Source organism: Neofelis nebulosa, chromosome 13, assembly GCF_028018385.1.
Source record: "Neofelis nebulosa isolate mNeoNeb1 chromosome 13, mNeoNeb1.pri, whole genome shotgun sequence".
Classification (NCBI taxonomy): Eukaryota; Metazoa; Chordata; class Mammalia; order Carnivora; family Felidae; genus Neofelis; species Neofelis nebulosa.
In genome coordinates, this window is record NC_080794.1 from 66,606,679 (window position 1) to 66,627,060 (window position 20,382).

The 20,382-nt window shown below is 47.0% G+C and overlaps 1 protein-coding gene across 6 annotated transcripts in view; it reads right to left on the minus strand.

The window, feature by feature from the left end:
* The window catches only part of SH3PXD2A (SH3 and PX domains 2A), a 241,405-nt gene that overhangs the window by 179,463 nt on the left and 41,560 nt on the right, over positions 1-20,382 (minus strand). For 5 of the 6 annotated variants that reach the window (XR_009252561.1, XM_058697665.1, XM_058697667.1 and 2 more), the window contains one exon: positions 7,446-7,526. Coding sequence is in view for 3 of the 6 variants with exons in the window: in XM_058697665.1 (XP_058553648.1) it covers positions 7,446-7,526 (81 nt within the window). In the remaining 3 variants the exon portion in view is untranslated. Of the gene's footprint in view, positions 1-6,091; positions 6,198-7,445; positions 7,527-20,382 lie in introns of all 6 variants that reach the window. The other variant, XM_058697671.1, reaches the window with a different exon arrangement.

Genomic DNA, 20,382 nt, shown 5'->3' on the forward strand with positions numbered 1-20,382 from the left:
TGACAAGGACCACCACCCAGTAGTTCTTGCCCCAATACACAGTTCATGTGTTTTGAGCAATGTTTGAATACAAGATTCCGGTTTGATAAGATAATTTGGACAGGTCCCTGGGGTTTGATGTAATGGGTTCTAACCAGTTCCATTCCATGGGGATGATTTAGAAGGATGGTTCAGGAAATATGACATAATGTGATTTTAATAATTATTGTCATTTTCCTTCTCTTGGTAGATAAGCTCTTAGTGTCTATTTTTTTTTAACTTGTGTGTTTTCTATCACGTTATAGTATAATGACCACGAGAGGCATATTTTATTTTAGACTTCCCACTTTTCCCAATCCTCCCATAGGTATCCTTTTAATTATTAAATATTAACATCGTAAATAATACATGAATACATTCTTTTTTTATATAAAGTAAAATATTACAAATAAGGTTAAGTTTCCCCTTTGACCAAGATCCTCTTCTCATTGATGCCCCAACCCTCTTCCAGAGATAACTTTATTATCAATTTGGAGTGCATCCTTCCAGATCTTTAAAAAATATTTATATACTTAGGCTGTATATGTACTTGCAAAAGATATGTCTTGCTGTTGCTTTTGCATAATTGTTATCATACTGTACTGTTTGAAATCTGCAGTGGTCATTCATTAACAATTCTTGGTTATTCATCCATAGAACTGAGATCAATCTCATTTGTTTTGACTGTTGTACAACATGGTACGAGAATACCACAGTTTACTTAGCAGCCCTCTGTGCCGTGTTTCCCACTGTCACCACGGCAAACAACGTGAGGCTCTCTGAGCCTTCCTGGGACTGGGGACTGACATCAGTCATGGCCGATGTTCTCCTCTGTCCAGGGTGTGTGAGCAATCACAATGACCCACAGCTCACCGCACAGCTGGGACTTGTACTGCCATGCCAGGCAATGGAAGTCTGTAATCCTTGGAATGAAACTGTTCTTAGAACTTGGCGTGTTATCTCCCCAGGCTTGGGCCGCCTTGCCTTTAGTGTAGGGTCAATGATCTCAAACAACACAGAGCTTGCCTTGATGATTAAAAGACAGAGCCCGCAGGAGAGACACTTCCTCCCTCCCCTTTCCTATCCTCAGCTTGGTTCCTGGCACACATCAGGACCACCTTACTTTGACCTCGGCAGAGGCCTGCTCTGAACATCAAACCAAACTAAAGCAAAACTATAAGCTACACTAAACTAAGCTGAACTAAACAAAACCTAAACCAAACTATAAATCTAATAAATAGAAAGATGAACACAGATGTTTACCTGCAAAGTGAGGGACCTGGAATAGAATTCTCATTCTAAAAATGCAGTGATCCAGTAATGCACCACAAATGACCTCAGAACATGCCCCCCCCCACCCCCAACACACGTTCCAAGTCCAGTAATGAATGATTTGGGGATTATAGTTTTGTTTGCTCAACATTAGCCTGGCTATTTGAAAGCTAGAAAGTGAGTGTGACCCTGGGTGGGGTAAGTGGGTGGAAAGTCTAGAGAGATGAATAAGGAAGAGAGATTAAAGCTCTTCAAAACACGTTAAATCCACTAGAGCAAATGAGCATACCTAAAGAACCTTCTTACCTCCATCTTCCAAGCAGTGTGGGGGAAGCCTAAGGGCCTCTCTGGTCTCTCATCAAATATTGACCCTCTGCACTCACTGGCCAGAGTTCAGACTAAAGGACCAGCAGCAGCACGGAGCCAATGTTTGCAGAGCAATTACTGTTGCCCACCGCCTTGTAGGTCAGATTGTGAAACAACCTTCGGTGGAGCCTGGAGCCGGGGCTTCAGAGAGTCTTCCGGTCCTTCCTCGGTGGGGGGGATACTTAACAGTGAAGGAGTTGTGCAAGGAACTTTACAGAGGCTGGAAGTGTGATCCAGTGCCAATGAGAAGGCAACTTAAGAGCATCTGCGGCCCTTTACTGTCCTCCTTCTCCCCTTAGCTGCACCTCCAAGTAATCCAAGCCCTTTAGAGCCAAACAGGCCTCAACATCAGGCCTTGTCCCAGACAGCTCCCTCTGGGACAGGTCCCTTGTCCTGGGCAGATAGGCTGAGTGGTGGATTATTTTTAGAAGAAATCAATTTCTACTTGGAGACCAAGAGCCTCTCTTCTCCCTACTCCCAACGTAACATCTGAAATGCCCTTAGAAGCCCTCTCTAGCAACTGACGTGGTTTCCAGAAGTGTTTGGAATAGCTGTTGAATTGAATTGCTCTATTGATCGAGCAAATCATGGTAGAACATAGTCTCCTTCTTCCTGCCGGGGCCCTAAAGATTTTAGAAGGCAGCTGAGGAGGGGCTGGGAGGGTGGCAGAGCCCTCTGGGGTAGGCAGAAAACCCAGTCAAGCCTGTTATGTGCCCCAGATGGTCTAAAACAGCACATTCCAAAAGACACTTCTGTCACGATAGAAATTCTCTGTATCTGCTCAATATGTAGCCACTAGCCACTGTGACTATTGAACACTTAGAATATAAGCAAGTATGGGGCACCTGGGTGGCTCAGTTGGTTAAGCATGCGACTCTTGATTTTGGCTCAGGTCATGATTTCAAAGGGTGGGCTCTGTGCTCACCAGGGAGCCTGCTTGAGATTCATTTTCATTCCCTCTCTCTGTCTCTCTTTCTCACTCTCTCTGCCCCTTGCCCTCTCACACATGCATGCATGCTTGCTTTCTCTCTCTCTCAAAATTAAATAAACTTTATATAAAAGAAGAATATAGCAAGTATGACCAATAAAGTAAATCTAATTTGATTCTTAAAAATGAATTAAACAAAGGGCGTCTGGGTGGCTCAGTTGGTTGACTATCCGACTTCGGCTCAGGTCACGATCTCACGGTTCATGAGCTGGAGCCCCACGTCTGGCTCTGTGCTGACAGAACCTGCTTCAGATTCTGTGTCTCCCTCTCTCTCTGCCCCTCCCCTACTTGTGCCCTTTCTCTCTCTCTCTCTCTGTCTCAAAAATAAATAAATGTTAAAAAAAATTAAAAATTAATTTAATTTAATTTCAAACTTTTTAATTAATTTAAATGTAAATGTAAATAGCCATGTGTGGCTAGTGGCTACCACAGTGAACAGCACAGGTGAAGGGCTCCATACCCGGTGCTTCCCGGGGGCAGGAAGAGGGGCCACATTCAGTGCACAGCCCCTGGTGGGTGGAGGCAGAACCACTGGGGCTGAAGGCTGAAGGCAGAAGATATGAGGAGAGGAGAGGGTTTGGGGCAGAGTAGAGGGTCTTAACCTGATACCCTTGGAAGGATATCAGGGGGGTATGAATGACCAAAAAAGGTCATTAGAATTATATATGTACATTCACGCCTTTGTCTGGGGAGACAGTCTTTGTCTTTCATTAGAAGCAGAAAAAATCTCTGATCTCCAAAATAAGATAAAATAACTCCTTGATCTGTCAGTTTCCACTTACTTCTTCAGGGATGCCTGCTTTGATCCCAGAGTATGTTTCCCTGTAGTATCTCTATGGTACTTCTCTTTGTAGCATTTGAAATAGTATGAAATTATATATATGTAATATATATATATACACATTTATATATATATTTATAAAATATATATATTTTTTTTGCTTTTGCTCATCAATAAATCCCCAGAGCCCAGCATACTTCCTGGGACATAGAAGATAGGCACTTAGATTGGATAGATTAGATGGATGGATGATGGATGGATGGATGGATGATGGACGGATGGACAGGAGGCAGGCATGTTTAATGAATAAACAAATTAACAAAGAAATTAGAGACATACTTTACCCCAATAACTATAATTTTCAAAAAACAACCAAATACCCCCAAACTGTTGTGGGGGTATGGGGCTATATCACTCGAGGCTGCCGTCCCAATCAAACCACACAGGTTTTGTTCCCTCCTCCCAAGAGGAGTGCTCTTTCCTTTCTTTCCATCCATAACATGCTGCTTGTCCCTCAATCAAGTGTTTATTTCATTTCCAGTAGACTTCACTGCCTAAAAGTCTACTTTCCCCACCAGACTTCTGGAAGGAAGGGACCTTGTCCTTCTCAACTTAGCATTCCTCAGCTTGTGCCACTTCCATCCTAAAGAAGTGCAAATATGTAGGAGGGCATAGCACAGGCCCATCCACTCTTACCCTGAGCCAGCCTGGCTTATTCACCTTTATTCTTCCTTCCTCACCATTTACAGTCAGGGTAAGGCTGCTAGATTAAGCAAGTGAAAACATAGGAGACACAACAACATGTGAATTCCAGATAAACAATGAATTGCTTTTTTAGTATAAGTATATCCCATGCAATATTTGGGACACACTTACAGTGAAAAAAAAAGTATTGTTCCTCTGAAATTCAAAATTAACTGCAGGAGTGCCTGGGTGGCTCAGTTGGTTGAGCGTCTGACTTCAGCTCAGGTCATGATCTCGCGGTCTGTAAGTTTGAGCCCCGTGTCGCATTGGGCTCTGTGCTGACAGCTCAGAGCCTGGAGCCTGCTTCAGATTCTGTGTCTCCCTCTCTCTCTGCTCCCTACCCCACTCATGCTCTGTCTCTCTCTTCCTGTCAAAAGTAAATAAACATTAAAGGGGCGCCTGGGTGGCTCAGTCGGTTGAGCATCTGACTTCGGCTCAGGTCATGATCTCACAGTCTGTGAGTTCGAGACCCACATCAGGCTCTGTGCCGACAGCTCAGAGCCTGGAGCCTGCTTTGGATTCTGTGTCTCCCTCTCTCTCTGCCCCTCCCCCACTCATGCTCTGTCTTTCTCTCTCTGTTAAAAATAAATAAACATTCAAACATTAAAAAAAACATTAAAACAAATTAACTGGACATCTCATATTTTATCTGGTGACCCTACTCCAGGGCCTCAAGGGTAGCAGACAGCCTGTAAGTAAGGCATATGGGTGGTGTGGGGGACAGAGGTGAATGTGGATGGAGATAAATGACCAGCCCAGTATAGTCCTAAGGCTTCAGGTAAGTGTAGAATGGGCAGTTACCAGGTTATCTGTAGACTCTCGTCCACAATGCCACGAATGAGCCAGCTCCCCCATGCTCCACCAGAGGACTCCTCATTAATGCCACAGGTCACATGAAAGAGACACTGTCTCTCTCCAAGCACAAGTCGTTTGGCTCCTGTGTCCCCCCGCCTGCCTCCTGCTCAGGGCTGCTTGTCCCGGTGTGTGCCTGAGATAGTCTATTCCCAAGGATAGATTTGCTCATTTAAGCCTCACAACAACCCTACTGGGTGGGTACTATTCAAATCTACATTCCACAGATGGGAAAGAGAACCTAGAAAAGTTGAGGAATGTTTCCAGAGCTACAAGGTGGTGGAGCCAGTAAACAGTCCTAGGCAATGTGTCACCAGTGCCTAAGCTTGAAGCCACTCTCTCACTAGAAAGCCCAATTGCGAGGGCACCAGTGACTAGAGATGGAGTTAGCATTACCATTTTTCTTCCTTTACAGGAGTTGCCATATTAAAATCAGCGACCCTGATAAATAAGAAAGGCTTTCCAAAATGAATGCCACTAAAAGTCATGTCATGAGTTCTGTAAAATGGGTTCACAAAGATGTTATGCTTGGCTCAAAGGTTAAATTCCGAAGGACCCTTTCCAAACTGTATCTCCAAGGCAGTGATGACCCACATGGACAGGCCTGGCCATGCTCACGTCTAGAGCCAGTGCATCACACAAGCTGACCCATGCTGTGCGTCCCCTCCCAACACACAGGAAATAAGCCTCCCAGGCAAGGAAGAAGTAGGGGGAGTAGCATTCCTTTCTTGTGAGGTTCTGTAACTGGGAGGGGATGGGGGCACAGAACAGAAGGGTGGGGGAAGAAAAGCTCTGATTTGAGAGTTTCCGTTGGCTCTGAGACTCCCTCTGGCTCATCAATGAGTCCTTTCAGGGTTCCCTCTCCCCAACTAACTTATCATTTCCTGTCCCGCACACTACATCCATTGATGGGATATCAGCAAATCCCACCAGTTTATACCAGAAGGACCCAAGGAGACTGGACAGCAATGGGGGAGGTGAGGAGAAGAGGCAGGAAAGTAAGGAGTGGTTTTCCATCCCATATTATCGGATTAAGACAGGATTTACTGTAATACAGGAAGCTGGCTCACCTTTGACTCATCTCATTGGTAGAGTGATAAGGACAATGGGATAAAGTCAGGTACTTAAGAGCAAACATGCAGGCCTGGCCTCTCCAAGGTGACTCACCACCAAAGACTGCAAATGAACGAGTAGAGCCTGGTTGTGAGGACCAGAAGTAGGTGTCTCTTCTTTGTGTTTTTATTGGCCTACACCAGGCTTATAGCCCTAAGGAAGAATCTAGAAACTATCAGTTTTTCCTTCCTGGTATTGGAAGGGTTGCTGTTCAACTCACACTAATTCTGCCTTGTCTGGTGCCTGACTCTGTTACAGAGGCATAGGCCCCCTAGTGGTCACATCTGTGCTACATGACCTTCTACTCCGGGCCACTCTGATTGGTCCAGAGAGGGCACGTGACCAAAATCAGGCCAATCCGAGTCTTCCCTGGGATTTTTCAACTTGAAACAGTCAGTCAGAGACAGTCTCTCAGGTGTTGGGAACTACAAGATATGAAATTCGGGAGTTGTTGACAGCCAAGTTCCTCAGAAATCTGAGGCAGTGCCCAGAGAGAAGCAGAGAGCAGACAGACAGAAAGCAGCTGTAGTTTTGGGTGTTCTTGGAGCCCACTGCCTCACTCCCCTCTTTACCACCTGGCCAACTACACAACCTTCTGTGGTATGGTATACCCTTCCAAACAAATCTCCTTTTAGTGTGAGCCAGTAGGAGTGTAAAACTACCACTTGTAATTCAAAAAGGCCTAACCAAATTAGGTAGCATCAAGGGAGGTGTCTGCAGTGGAGCTGTGGGATCCTTAGTACCATCCCCCTGTGCAGACATCCCTGTGTATATTAGAGAGTCACACACATCATACACATGTACAAACATGGCAGCAAGAGCCTTATTCGGCTAGCCAGACACAGTGGTATGCCCAGTTTGTGTCTGTAGTTCAAGAAACTGCTTATTTTCTGTTTCTGTCTCTCCCGTGTGTTTGCTTTTCTTTGCCTGCAAAGATGTGGTGGCTTGTGTCTCACCCTGGATGTTTATAGACACATGTCTGCTCATGCACAGAGCACCCACGGCCATCCTCCTGCCTCTCCACCCTGGTTTCCTAACCCCCAGGCAAAGGAGGGTGACAAAGCTTGACTGTTAAGACCATCAGATGAAGCCAACAAATACCTGTGTCTGCCTGTGACATTCAAGACTGAGCCAAGCTCAGCTAGACAGGTGAGGTTCCCTCATTTGTCCCTCTGTTCTGACCTGGATGCTGACCCTGAGAGTTCTGACAGGGGTTCTCCGGCTGAGTAAGGACATGACAGAGGCCAGCCCAGCAGAGACTTAGGCCACGGTGGGTGGAACTGGGTACCATCCGAACTCAGACCAACTCACCTGCAGGTCAAAGAACTTGCTGTACCTCCGGTAGATGGTCTGGGATGTGGAGTCAGACCAGGTCACGTTGATGATGTACACCTGTAGGGAAAAGGTAAGCACAAATGAGCCGGTGACTAAGGCTGAGCTTCAAGCTGTACCAGGCATCATTTAACATGACTGTGGGTGCACCATGGCCAGGACCATTCTTCTCATCTCTGTCCCCAAGACCTAGCCCTGTGTCAGGTACCACACAGATGTCACACATGTTTATTTAAATACACACACACACACACACACACACACACGCACGCACACACACACCTAGAAAGATATCCAATAAACTGCTAAGGATGATTATCTTAGGAGAGTAGGATTACAAGTGGTTTTAATTTCCTTCATTTCATTTGTATGTAGTTTATAAAACAAACACAAAATTGGAGTTGTCAAAAATGTCCACTGGTTCTCAAACTTTACAGTGAATCAGATTCTGTAAGAGGCCTTCCTAAATTGCAGATGCTGGGGCCCCACTCTCTGAAATTCTGCATAAGTAGACCAGGGGTTTCAGGACTCAAGCAACTACATTTTAATTTTTTTAAGGCTTTATTTTTATAGAGCAGTTTTAGGTTCATAGCAAAATTGAGCAGAAAGTACACAGAGTTCCCATATTCTCCCTGCTCTCTCCCACCACTTGAGTGGTACATTTGTTAAAATTGGACATCTATACTTTTTTTTCCCCAAGATTGTATTTAAATTCAAGTTAGTTAACATATAGGGTAATATTTCAGGAGTAGACTTTAGTGATTCATCACTTACATATAACACCCAGTGCTCATCCCAACAAACGCCATCCTTAATGCCCATCACCCATTTAGCTCATCCCCCCACCAACTCCCCTTCGGCAACCCTCAGTTTGTTCTCTATCATTAAGAGTGTTTATGGTTTGCCTCTCTCTCTTTTTTTTATCTTACTTTATTTTTCTGTCCCTTTCCCTACACATTTTTTCTGTTTCTTAAATTCCACATATGAATGAAATCATATGATATTTTCTCTGACTGGCTTATTTGGCTTAGCATGATACACTCTAGTTCCATCCATGCTGCAAATGGCAAGATTTCATTCTTTTTCATCACTGAGTAATATTCCATTGTATAATCTTCTTTATCCGTTCATCAGTCAATGGACATTTTGGCTCTTTCCATAATTTGGCTATTATTGATAGTGTTGCTATAAACACTGGGGTGCATATGCCCCTTTGAATCAGCATTCCTGTCTCCAGATAAATACCTAGTAGTGCAATTGCCGGGTCATAGGGTAGTTCTCTTTTTAACTTTTTGAGGAACCTCCACACCATTTTCCGGAGTGGCTGCACCAGTTTGCATTCCTATCAGCAGTGCAAAAGGGTTCCCCTTTCTCCACATCCTCGCCAACATCTATTGTGTCCCGAGTTGTTAATTTTAGCCATTCTGACAGGTGTGAGGTGATATCTCATTGTGGTTTTGATTTGTATTTCCCTGATGATGAGTGAGGTTGAGCATTTTTTCATGTGTCTGCTGGCCATTTGTATGTCTTCTTTGGAGAAATGTCTGTTCATGACTTCTGCCCATTTCTTAACTGGATTATTTATTTTTGGGGTGTTGAGTTTGATAAGTTCTTTATAGATTTTGGACATTAGCCCTTAATCCAATATGTCATTTGCAAATACCTTCTCCCATTCTGTACGTTGCCCTTTAGCTTTGTTGACTGTTTCCTTCGCTGTGCAGAAGTTTTTTTATCTTGATGAGGTCCCAATAGTTCATTTTTGCTTTTGTCTCCTGGCACCTGTACTTTTAACAAACCACTTCTGCTGTAGTTGATTCCCAAAACCCACCCTGAAAAGCACTTCAGGTGACCATAAGCAATTCAGAGATGTGCAATTCATCCCAGTATTCCTACGCCTTAACTCAGGGCCAGGCACAGACCAGAGTGGGTGCTCAGAAAACGTTTTGCTGCATTGGAGCACCTGAATGGCTCAGTTGGTTGAGCGTGTGACTTCAGCTCAGGTCATGTTCTCACGGTTAGTGAGTTTGAGCCCCACGTCAGGCTTTGTGCAGACAGCTCAGAGCCTGGAACCTGCTTCGGATTCTGTGTCTCCCTCTCTCTCTGTCTCTCCCCCATTCACACTCTGTCTCTGTCTCTCTCAAAAATAAACATTAAAAAAAAAGAAGAAAATATTCTGCTGCACTGAACAATCAAACCGCCCTCTGGATGAGAGGCAGATTTGCAGGAGAAATGTCAGTGCACGTAAGATTTTTAAACTTGTCGGAAATGAAGGCGTTTCAGGACCCTATTCCTAATGTCTTCCCCACTTCCCAATGCTCAGTTAGGCTCTCCAAGGCTGCTGCCCCAGGCCACTCTAGAAGGCCTACTGGCCCAAGAGATGGGCAGGCCTCCTGGCTGGAGAAAGAGAAAGTCCCCTGCCGCATAATCTGGCCTACTGTCCCTACCATTTCTGTCCCTTTTACTGAACCCACACCAAAGACACACCCTCCTGAGGGAGGCCTCAGTGAGAGGCAGAGTCCCTTCACCCCCTCAGGACTAGTCTGCTGAACTTCCCCTCTAGTGCCTGCTATGACCTCTCTTGGGTTAAGGGCCAGCACGGACACAGTGAGCAAAGGACACAGTGAGACATCTACACAGCACGGACACAGTGAGCAAAGGACACAGTGAGACATCTACCTTGCTTCCTCCCTCAGAGGAGACTGAGCAGCTGTGTCCACAGCTGTGGGTCCCTTGCCAGAGCACCCATCAGAATCTCCTGGCAAGCTTCATAAAAATTCAGATTCTGGGAACCTGCCTAGTGATTCTGATTCAGTAGGTCTGAGGAGACTCCATCAGTGACAACAAAATGGACAGAGAAGCCAGGGGTCTCAGCCACTATGAGAAGGAAAGAATGTTAGCAAAGAGAAGTAAAATTTAGATCCCTTGGCATCAGGGTAGATGAATTCACCAGAGGCCTGGAGCAGAGCTGTCTTAGTTTGTTTGGGCTACTATAAGAAAATACCATGGACTGAATGGCTTACACAACAAACACTTATTTCTCACAGTTCTGGAAGTCCAAGATAAAGGTTCCTGGTGAGACCCACTTCCTGACTTGCACATGGTCAATTTGTTGCCGTATCCTTACACGGTGGAGAGAAGGGGCTCTAGTCTCTTTCTCTTCTTACAAAGGCCCTAATCCCACCCCTGGGACTCCATCTTCACATCCTCATCTAAACCTTATCACCTCCCAAAGGCCCCACGTCAAATATCACACTGGGGATTAGGGCTTCGATGTACAAATCTGGGAAAACACAAATGTTTGGTCCACAGCAAGGGTTTTACACACAGGGATATGGGGCTTTATGTCTGGTACTCAGTTAACATCCAAGCAAATGAGCCCTGAATCCTCAGTCCCTTCTCCCCCGCACTGAGCTCTGTTACAGAGGTAGCCTTGTTCAGAGCAGGGTTCGTTCCAAAATGCAACTAAGGAGAGGGCCCTAAAGTAAAGCAAATAGTGAGTGTTGCCCCTGTGACATGGAGTATTTACGACATGTTTTGTGTGATCCTGATAAGAACGAACATAAAGTGAAAGGCCATTCCTATCTTCACAAACCCAAAATAAACTATCATCTATTATTATAATAGATAGGGTTATGCTTTGCTTTATATCATATATAAACACATATCTCATATAATAAATGGTAGAAACCATTTTTAGGGAATGGTTACTTCATGCCAGCATAGCAAAACCATTGATATGCAGGGGCGCCTGGGTGGCTCAGTCGGTTAAGCGTCCGACTTCGGCTCAGGTCACGATCTCGCGGTCCGTGAGTTCGAGCCCCGCGTCGGGCTCTGGGCAGACGGCTCAGAGCCTGGAGCCTGCTTCCGATTCTGTGTCTCCCTCTCTCTCTGCCCCTCCCCCGTTCATGCTCTGTCTCTCTCTGTCTCAAAAATAAAAACGTTAAAAAAAAAAAAAAAAAACCATTGATATGCATTAGCTCATTTAATCTATGAGGTAGCTACCATTGTTATCTCCAGTTTGTACAGGAGGAAGCCGAGGTTCAGAGAAGCTACGTAACTTGCCCAAGGTCACACAGCTAGTACAATACAGAGCAAAGGACTTGACTCAGGTCCAGTTGAGTCCAATCACCATGCTGTTTACCACACTGGACTATCTTCCTATATGTAAATTTAGGAGTGGTTTTTTTTTTTTTTTTTTAATGTTTATTTTTGAGAGAGAAGGAGTGGGGAGAGGGGCAGAGAGGGGCAGAGAGAGAGGGAAACAGAGAATCCGAAGCAGCCTCCGCGCTGTCAGCACAAAGCCCAACATGGGGCTCAAACCCACGAACTGTGAGACCATGACCTAAGCTGAAGTCAAACACTCAATCGACTGAGCCACTGAGTCTCCCCAGGAGTGTGGCTATTTAAATCAAACTACTTAATCAGGACTGAATGATATCTTTCTTAATAAATTTCTGAGTGGCCTGAAAAGTCTCTGTACCCCTTGCACAGTGGATGAGCCTAGAGGATCATGGGGGAGTCATGTCAGCCCTGAGAGCCTGAGAGAAAGAAGAACTTAGGGCCCAGACAGAAGTCAGTGGTTAGGAATGCTACAAAACCAGACGAATGCAGAGGAAACCCTCATAACACAACTGGCTTCACTGACTGTGGCCAGATGCTCTGAAGTTTTCACTGGGGTTATAACCCACCCCATCCCCCCCGGCTGACTCCCAGCTCCTTGCCCCCCAAGTCCTACCAGCTACATCTTCCCTCCCGCAGGTCCCAGGCAGGGAGCAGATGTCGTATGTGGCCAGGTGCTGCCTTCCTGACCTCTGCCTGGGCAGAGGCACTGTAAGGAGGCCCCAAGGGGCAGTGCCCTCTCAGGAGAGAGCCTACAGACCATTAGACAGCAGCCTTTCTCCCCGGCCAGTCAAGCGGGGCCCGGAGGAAGGGCTTATCTGGGGCTTAACATGACCCATGCTCCATCCTCCCCAGTAATTAGGGGCTTCCCTTCACCTCCCAGGAAGAATTAATTACAGGCTCACAGCCTCTGGTGACTGGGAGGTCTCTCCTTCTGCAGAGGAAGAAACTCAGACCCGGGATGGTGATTTGCCAAGGAAGAGGCACACGTTCTGGAGTCAGCCACACATGGGTTTCACTCTCAGGACCTTCCTTACTGGCTGTGAGACCTCAGCCCAGCCTCTCAGGCCCTCAGGTTCCTCTTCTACTCAATGGGCACTGGCTTTGGGGCTCTGGGCCTGACCCACTAGGCTGGTTACCGTGGCAGATGCGCTCAACCTGTTAGTGCCAGAGCTGGGACTAGAGCCCAGACCTCCCAGTTCCCAGGCCAGGGCTAACCGGCACATGGGAGCACACTCCCCCCAATCTCTTCCACCCTGTGGAAAAGTCCTTTCCCTTCACAGGGAGCCATCTCTCTCTAACCCTTGACCTGAATCCACACCAAAGACAAGCCCCCTGGAGAAAAAGCAAGAAGGCAGGGTGAAAGAGGTTGTCCACGTGACCCGTGCCAGCCACAGCCACCAGGCTGCAACCCAGCCGTGCTTCCCCTCAAAACACATTTCTTTCCTTGTTGGGCAAAGGATTGCTCCCGCTAACGTCTTGCCTCCCACTTCCCGTGCTCGGAGCGAGCATGAGGTGACTTGGGTGCAGGGGTACAGAAATGAGCCCCCATCCCAGGTCCTCCCAAACTTTTAGGATTTACCAGGCGCCCCCAGCCTCCTTTCTGGACAAATGCTCTAAATCCTGAGTAAGAGAAATGGTCAGAGACTTCCCTGGAAATAGAAATCCAGATATCCAAGGACAGTCTCCAGACCACTTTCTTTTATCTGGGCAGCCTATTTCAAAGGCTTGTCTGCTTTCTTCCAAACCTTGAACCTCTTAGATTATCATTCCAGATGAGCAATGGATATGCAAAATTCCAGCCCAACCCATACACCTCCCCACCCCCACGCCCACATTAGAATTTCTTAAGCCTCCCTGAGCTGGCTCTAGTGGCACTAGAAACCCTAGAGATAAACCCCAGAGAAAGAGCAGGTGGAGGGGAAGGGGGACAGGGCAGAGGTCATCAGGGAAAGCCAGCTCTGTTTACCGGGCCTGCGTCAGGGGCCCAGATAAACTCTCCTCTGCTGCAGGAGCAGACGAGATAACATTACCTAGCAGCTGGTTCTCAAGAAAGGTTTGCAATTAAACATCCTGCTTCCACACACTTTGCTTGGGGTTGTGTTTCCCGGGTGGAGTTTCCCTTTCTTCTGGATTTAAAAAAAAACATGGATTCTGTTTCCCCCATTACTGGCTGTTTCAGGCAGATGGTAGGCATCTTGGAAGCCTTGCCGTCGACCAGCAACTGCATCCAGCTTTTCTCGGAGAGGAAGCTCCTGAGTCTCATGTTCACCTGCCTCCCTTACCCTCTACAAGGAGGATCTCTACCCCAGACACAACGACGGAAACTCTCAGCAGACACCTGGCACGATGCCTTGGTCCAACCGGAGTGCCCACCCACTCTGGACCACCTTCCGTCTGCTCAGCTCATCAGGCCCAGAAATGTCTGAGACTGCCACGGCTTCCAAGTCTTGCTCGTTTCAACAAGAAAACAGTCGTGATGCAAATTAGACCCACAGCTCAACTCCAGAGCACCGAGAATGAAACCCAGCCCAGTTCCTCTGGAGGACTATAGGCTGCGACCAATGAATGACCCAAATATATGGCCCAACTGTTCTTAGAAGGCCTAGGACCTGCCCCATGTTTAATTAGAAAGTGCCAGTAAGGGGTGCCTAGGTGGCTCCATCGGTTAAACGTCTGACTTCTGCTCAGGTCATGATCTCGAAGTTCATGGGTTTGACCCCCATGTCGGGTGGGCTCTGTGCTGACAGCTCAGAGCCTGGAGCCTGCTTCGAATTCTGTGTCTCCCTCTCCTTCTGTCCCTCCCCACTCACACTCCATCTCTCTCTCCATCTCTCTCTCTCTCTCTCTCTCTCTCCCTCCCTCCCTCCCTCTTTCTCTCAAAAACAAACATTAAACAAAAAATTTTTAAATGCCAGTAAATACCAATTGTTCCCTGTGCTGACAAAAAGTACAGTTGTTTTTATTTTATTTGTCTTACTATTTATTTATTTTTGAGAGAGAAGGGGAGAGAGAGAGACAGACCACAAGTGAGCAAGGGGCAGAGAGAGAAGGAGACAAAATCTGAAGCAGGCTCCAGGCTCCAGGCTCTGAGCTGTCAGCACAGAGCCCGGTGCGGGGCTCTAACCCACAAACCACGAGATCATGACTTGAGCTGAAGCTGGACCCTTAACCGACTGAGCCACCCAGGTGCCCCCAAAAAGTACAGTTAGAGGCAAGGAGTTAGGAACTATGGAAGAACTCATATATCTTTGTGGCACTGTGGCTCAGTTTACTAAGGAAGACCTTATTTTCCCTGGACCCTTGCCAGCTGCCCCTGCCCCAAGGCCAAATGGAAACTCAGTGACAATCTTCCTTCACCTGCTCACACTATAGTCCATCAGTTAGCTAAGACTAGGGCCAGTGAATACTGCTATTCACGGTGTTCACCGTCCAAAGATGTCCAGCCAAGGGGACAAGTAGGGGCTGAAATCTAACCCATACCCTGTACCTCAAACTGTGTATGTTGGCTGGAAGCTGTGGGGAAAGGGGTGCTTTTTCTAATGAACAACACAGTGGTTCCGGTCAGGACACAGCACCCTGTTCCCCTGGGTGCGTTGTCACTGCTCTTTAGGGCCCCTGAGGTCACAATATCTCCTCAGGACCCAGTTCTTCAACCTCCTCCAAATCTTCTAGATGGAGGGATGCTTAACGTTTGGAACTGACTGCTAAACGATTTGGCCCCAAAAGTCTGAAAGAACAGAGCCAGTAAAGGGGGGTTTACATCTGGGGACATGATGGTTGCTCTGGCTCCTGGCTGGAACGGTTTCATCATGCCAAATTCTCCGAGAAGGTGGCGCCAGCCTGTCTAAGGTACCAATCAGCTCTAACCTTCTATTCAAAGGGCCCCATGTACGACATTCTATCCCAGGGAGGGGAGGAGTGGAACATAAGTTCCAAATTAGGCCAGACTGACCTCTGAGGTCCAGACCACCTGGCAAGGCAGAAGACCCCAGGGCTTTGCCCCCAATGCAAGTGGCTACACCAAACACTGGGACGATGACCCCTTTCCTCCCTGCTGGGGCCCATAGAAACTCATAGTAAACAGTGGAGGCCGTGATGTCAAAGGTGTCGCCTTGATGGCACCCAGAATCCACCATCTGACCTGGATCCACTGGCCTAGAAAGTCTGTGTCCATCTCTTGTGGTGCCCATAGTCTTTTTTTCACAATTAACCAGTTCTTATATCTCCCTTTGTTTGGTAATTGTTGGCTCAGAACAACCCAGCAATGGACACATGCTGTGTCCCCGTCTATTTAACATGCTCAGTAAGTCCCTCCCGGCAGCAAGGGTAGCAAACATCTTCCCCAGCAACCCTGGAGTTCTCTCAGTCCTCAGGGCACACTGAAATAAAGACTGACTGGTAGATCTACTGGGTGAAAATCTGGGGGGTTTGAAGCACCAAAGAGGTCACTAGCAGCAATTTTTGCCCCAACCCCAGAAGCAAATTCCCAGTGGCCAAGGGTAGAACACAAACATATCTGGCTCAGTGCAAGCATCTTTGCCAACCTAAAACCCAGTCGGCAAAATCAAGTTCAATAGCCTGTGGCCACTTGGCTAAAGTTTCTGAGCACTCTCAGGGTCTGGCCCTATTAAAATTCCAACCCCTCCTCTAGGGTGGGTGCTTGTTCTTGGAGTGGGGAGGATGGTGATGCTGCAGATTTGGGGGAACGACCACAACCTGGAAGCCCGGACTCGGAGGGTGACCCCCGCCCCAGCATGCACATATACACACTGACCACTGGGTTAATGACCAGGTGGTAGAACCTTCCCAGTCCTCAGACCACCCTACTCCAAGCTCCCTCTGGACCTCATGTTTATGGACCGGTCATAGTAAATGCAGCTGCAGCCATCCCAGGAAGGCTCCGGGAGGGGTGGGGCATGTGCTAGGAGGGGCATGTGCTCCTCCCAGAACTACCCATCCACCAGCCACCAAAACACAGACACTGCCACTGCAGGTGTGCACTAAATGGCCCTCATCTTGGATAAAGGGCTTTTCAAAGGGGTTTGGAGAGAAGACAGTCAGCAGGCTCCTGTATCATATAAAACAACTTCAAGAGTGTTTTGTGGGTATCCATCACACTCAGTGTGGGTGCCTGCTATTGTCAGCACGGATCATGGGCCTTGACTGTATTTAGCTTGGAGGGCAGTGGGTAGGCAAGAAGGTCTGTTAAAAGCCTCCATATTGCTTGTGCCTCCACTTACTACTCTGCAAGAAGGGGATAGCAGTAGTTACCTCACCTTTGGGCAGTTGTGAGGATTCAGTGAGCTAATCCTGTATCTCCCCATAAGAATGGAAGCTCCCGAAGGCTGATTATGGTATACTAATGCTCAGCATGGTATTTTATGCCAAAGAGGTGCTCACTTAGTGTCCCTTAAGTAAGTCAAGGGACAAAACAATCAGCAAATGTTGACTGAGTGCTTACCTAGTACGTGGTTTTGTGCCAAGCTAAAAATGAGGCAAAGTCCCTGACCTCCAGGCTCTTACAGCTCAGCCAGACAAATCAAGTAGGGAAACAGTGCACAATGGAGTCATGGGGTACCAAAAAGTGAGGCTCAGAAAGGACCAAAAGTTGGCACCACGGAGGAGGAAGACAGCCTTGAAAGCATTTGAAGGAATTAAATGTTAGCGCCAACATTGCTCTGTTGTGTGGGCTTGGGCAAGTGCCATAGCTTCTCTGAGTCAGGTAAGTGTGGTTTATAATGGGAACTTCTCATCAAATGTGACGATGGACATGAGGTGCTCAGCACAGGGCCTGGCACATGGCAATCACCCAACCAACATTAGCTATTTAGACACAGGAAGAGAGAAAGAGAGCACGAACCAACTTCTTTCCCTTTGCCATGAGACATGGATCAGGACACCAGGAATTGGAAAAGGAAGTGGGAAACAGGGATGCAAATGGACAAGTGCGAATGCACGCGTGTGCGCGCGCACACACACACACACACACACACACACACGGCAGTGGCGGAACCAGCACTGGTCTGGGAAAGCAGAAAGCGCCAACATTAACTGCTGCCTGGAGCCAGGAAAACAATGGCCATCCTCAGGAGCACCCGCTGAAAGGATGGGCGAGCTGTGGCAGGCCTCTCTGGGCCGGAGGCTTTTTTTCTTCTTTATTTCATATTTCCTGCAGGGAAAATGAGTGTCTAAAGCAGGAGCTCCCAGGATTTACAAACCCTACACGGACCTTAAAAAAAGGGTTCAGCTGTCCAAGCTCTGTCTATATAATTCTGTTTTTATGACCCTTTTTCTCAGATTGGTTTCACTGGGAAGAACGCTAATTGCCACATTCACTTTATAGAGCACTTACTGCTCTATAGGCATTCTAGGCCTAGCATTCTAGGCCTTGCTGAGCACTTTAGTCAGATTATCTCACTGAATCCTTACGATCAGGGAGGCGAGTGTTGTTAACATCTTCAGCCCACAAATGAAGACACCTAGAGAGGTAACTGGTCTACCCAGCTTATACTGGCAGCAGGCCATGAAGCTCAGCTTCCAATGTGCCACTGATGACACAGTCAGATGTCATCCTCTTCAATAACTACAGAAGACTTGCTGGAACAAGCCAGAGTCCCTGTCGCAGGGGTTCGTCCTCATGGTTCAATGCTCTGTCAAGGGGTTACTTCATGTGTGGGTGATCTATCAGTCAGCACTGAGGTCACCCATGCACCAGGCTGGTAAGGAGGCCTGCGTGGGGACCAGCACTCTATCTTGCATGATCTGAGTTACTCTAAGTAACTCAGATGAAAAGTTCTTACTCTCTCTGAGCTTCACTCTCCATCCATAAAACAGGGGTGCTAATAACTGCTTCTCTGTGAAGATTAATGAGAACAGAAGAACCACGACCAACCAGTGCCTGGGATCCCATAGCTGCTCAGTAAATGTGATCTCCCTTTTCCATCTCCTCCTTCATAGTGCCTGGCATGGTCTTTTGCGCTTAGAATTTTAGCCTCTTCCCTAGAAGTTTCTGGAGGCACCAGTTAGCCCGGGTCTTGAAAGGAACCCACTTTGGGTTTCTAGAGCCCTGAGCGTGGTCCCTACTACATGCTTTCCAGAGTCCCTGAGGGCCCATGGTCGAACCTTTGTACCTTCCTCCCTCCAACTGTGCCACCACCCTCTGGTCCCAAGCCAGCTCTGATCAGAGCAGACAGGTCTGACCACCTTGCAACAGCAGGTGCTCCAATGGAGAGGCAGCAATAGGCAGTGAACATCTTGGCTCATGCCCAGGAGCCCAGAAAGGGTGGCAGTACGCCCAGACCAGGGGGAGAAGGCTCACCCTACTATGAAAACTGAGAAAAACTCTAGATGCATGTTGTCATTCGGGAGCTAGAGTCCTGGAAACCTTAAACAAAAGTTTCCTCTCCTGATCCAAAAAAGGGTCATCCTCCTGGGCTTTCACGGGGTTTGGATGTAGCCCAGTGGGTCCAGAAAAGGATGAGAAATGAAGATATCTCACTCCACACACTCTCAAGTCAATGACTGACCTGGGCCCGCTGACCTGGACACACACATCCTGCGAGCGTGCCCCACTCCCTCGTCACACCCTGGAGAACAAGGCAAAGGTTAACACACACAGCTTGGTTTCCTCTTCCTGGGAAACAGAGCAGCTGGGCAAGGCCAGAGGCCAGTGGCCTCCTCCACACACAGTGCGCAGGGGAAATGACCCCAGTGTTTCCTCCCCACCATCTGACACACTCACACCTTCCTTTCTGCTGTGCTCAGCAAAGCTCAACTTTTGACACAGGGCACATAGCTGTTATTAGGAATTTTGTTAAAAGGGACAGAGGGGAACAGAGTGGAACAATTGTTTTGGAAAGCATTTTGGCAATCTCTATCCCAAACTTACATTGCCCTTGACTGAGTAATTTCACCTCTAATAATTTATCCACACAAGTGTGTGTATGCATGGGTGTGCACATGTGTGTGTGTGGTATGTGTGTTGTGTTTATATATATAAAGATGCTTATGGCAGTACTGGTTGCAAAAATAAAGAAAAAATAAGGAATACTGAATGTCTAGTGATTGTATAAGTGGTCAAATAAATTACGATTCACACGCTATTCAAGAGAAGGTGGATCTTTCTGGGTCATTTTGGTAAAAATGTCCACAGTACACTGAGAAAAGAAAACAAAAGAGATTACAAAACAGTATGTATGCAATATGATTAGATTTATTTGGGGAGATGGGTGTATGGGGGGGGTTTGTGTGAGTGCACATACAGGTACATTTGAAAAGTCTGGAAAAAAATACAACAAACTGATAAGTAGTTATTTGGGTTAAGAAAAGGAGAAATGGAATAATTTCACTTTATACATTTCTATCTTGTTTTATTTCTTCTGGACATGTATGCCTTTCATAATTTAAAGCAAAATTTCCATCTTATAAAATAATTGTGTCTTAGCTAATGTCGGCTCCTAAATATCCTGCTAACATCCAACATTTGCTCCTTCTTGGGGGGGCAGCAGGGGACTTCAGTTCAATGTTGAGCCCTTGAAGCCAAGGTCTGCACCCTGTGCACACATACAATCCCCTCCAAGTGCTTTAAAAACACTGCCTCCCAGGCCTTATCCCACATCATTTAAATCAGAATCTTAGAAGGTGGGATGGACACTGGTAGTTTTTGGAGTTCCCCAGGTGACCCTACTGGTTGTTACAGGTTGACAACCACTAAGGGGAAGCAGTACCAAAAATACCAACGAGCTAGCTGAAAGAAATACTCATTAAACAGAAAGCAACATGATGGTATAATCTG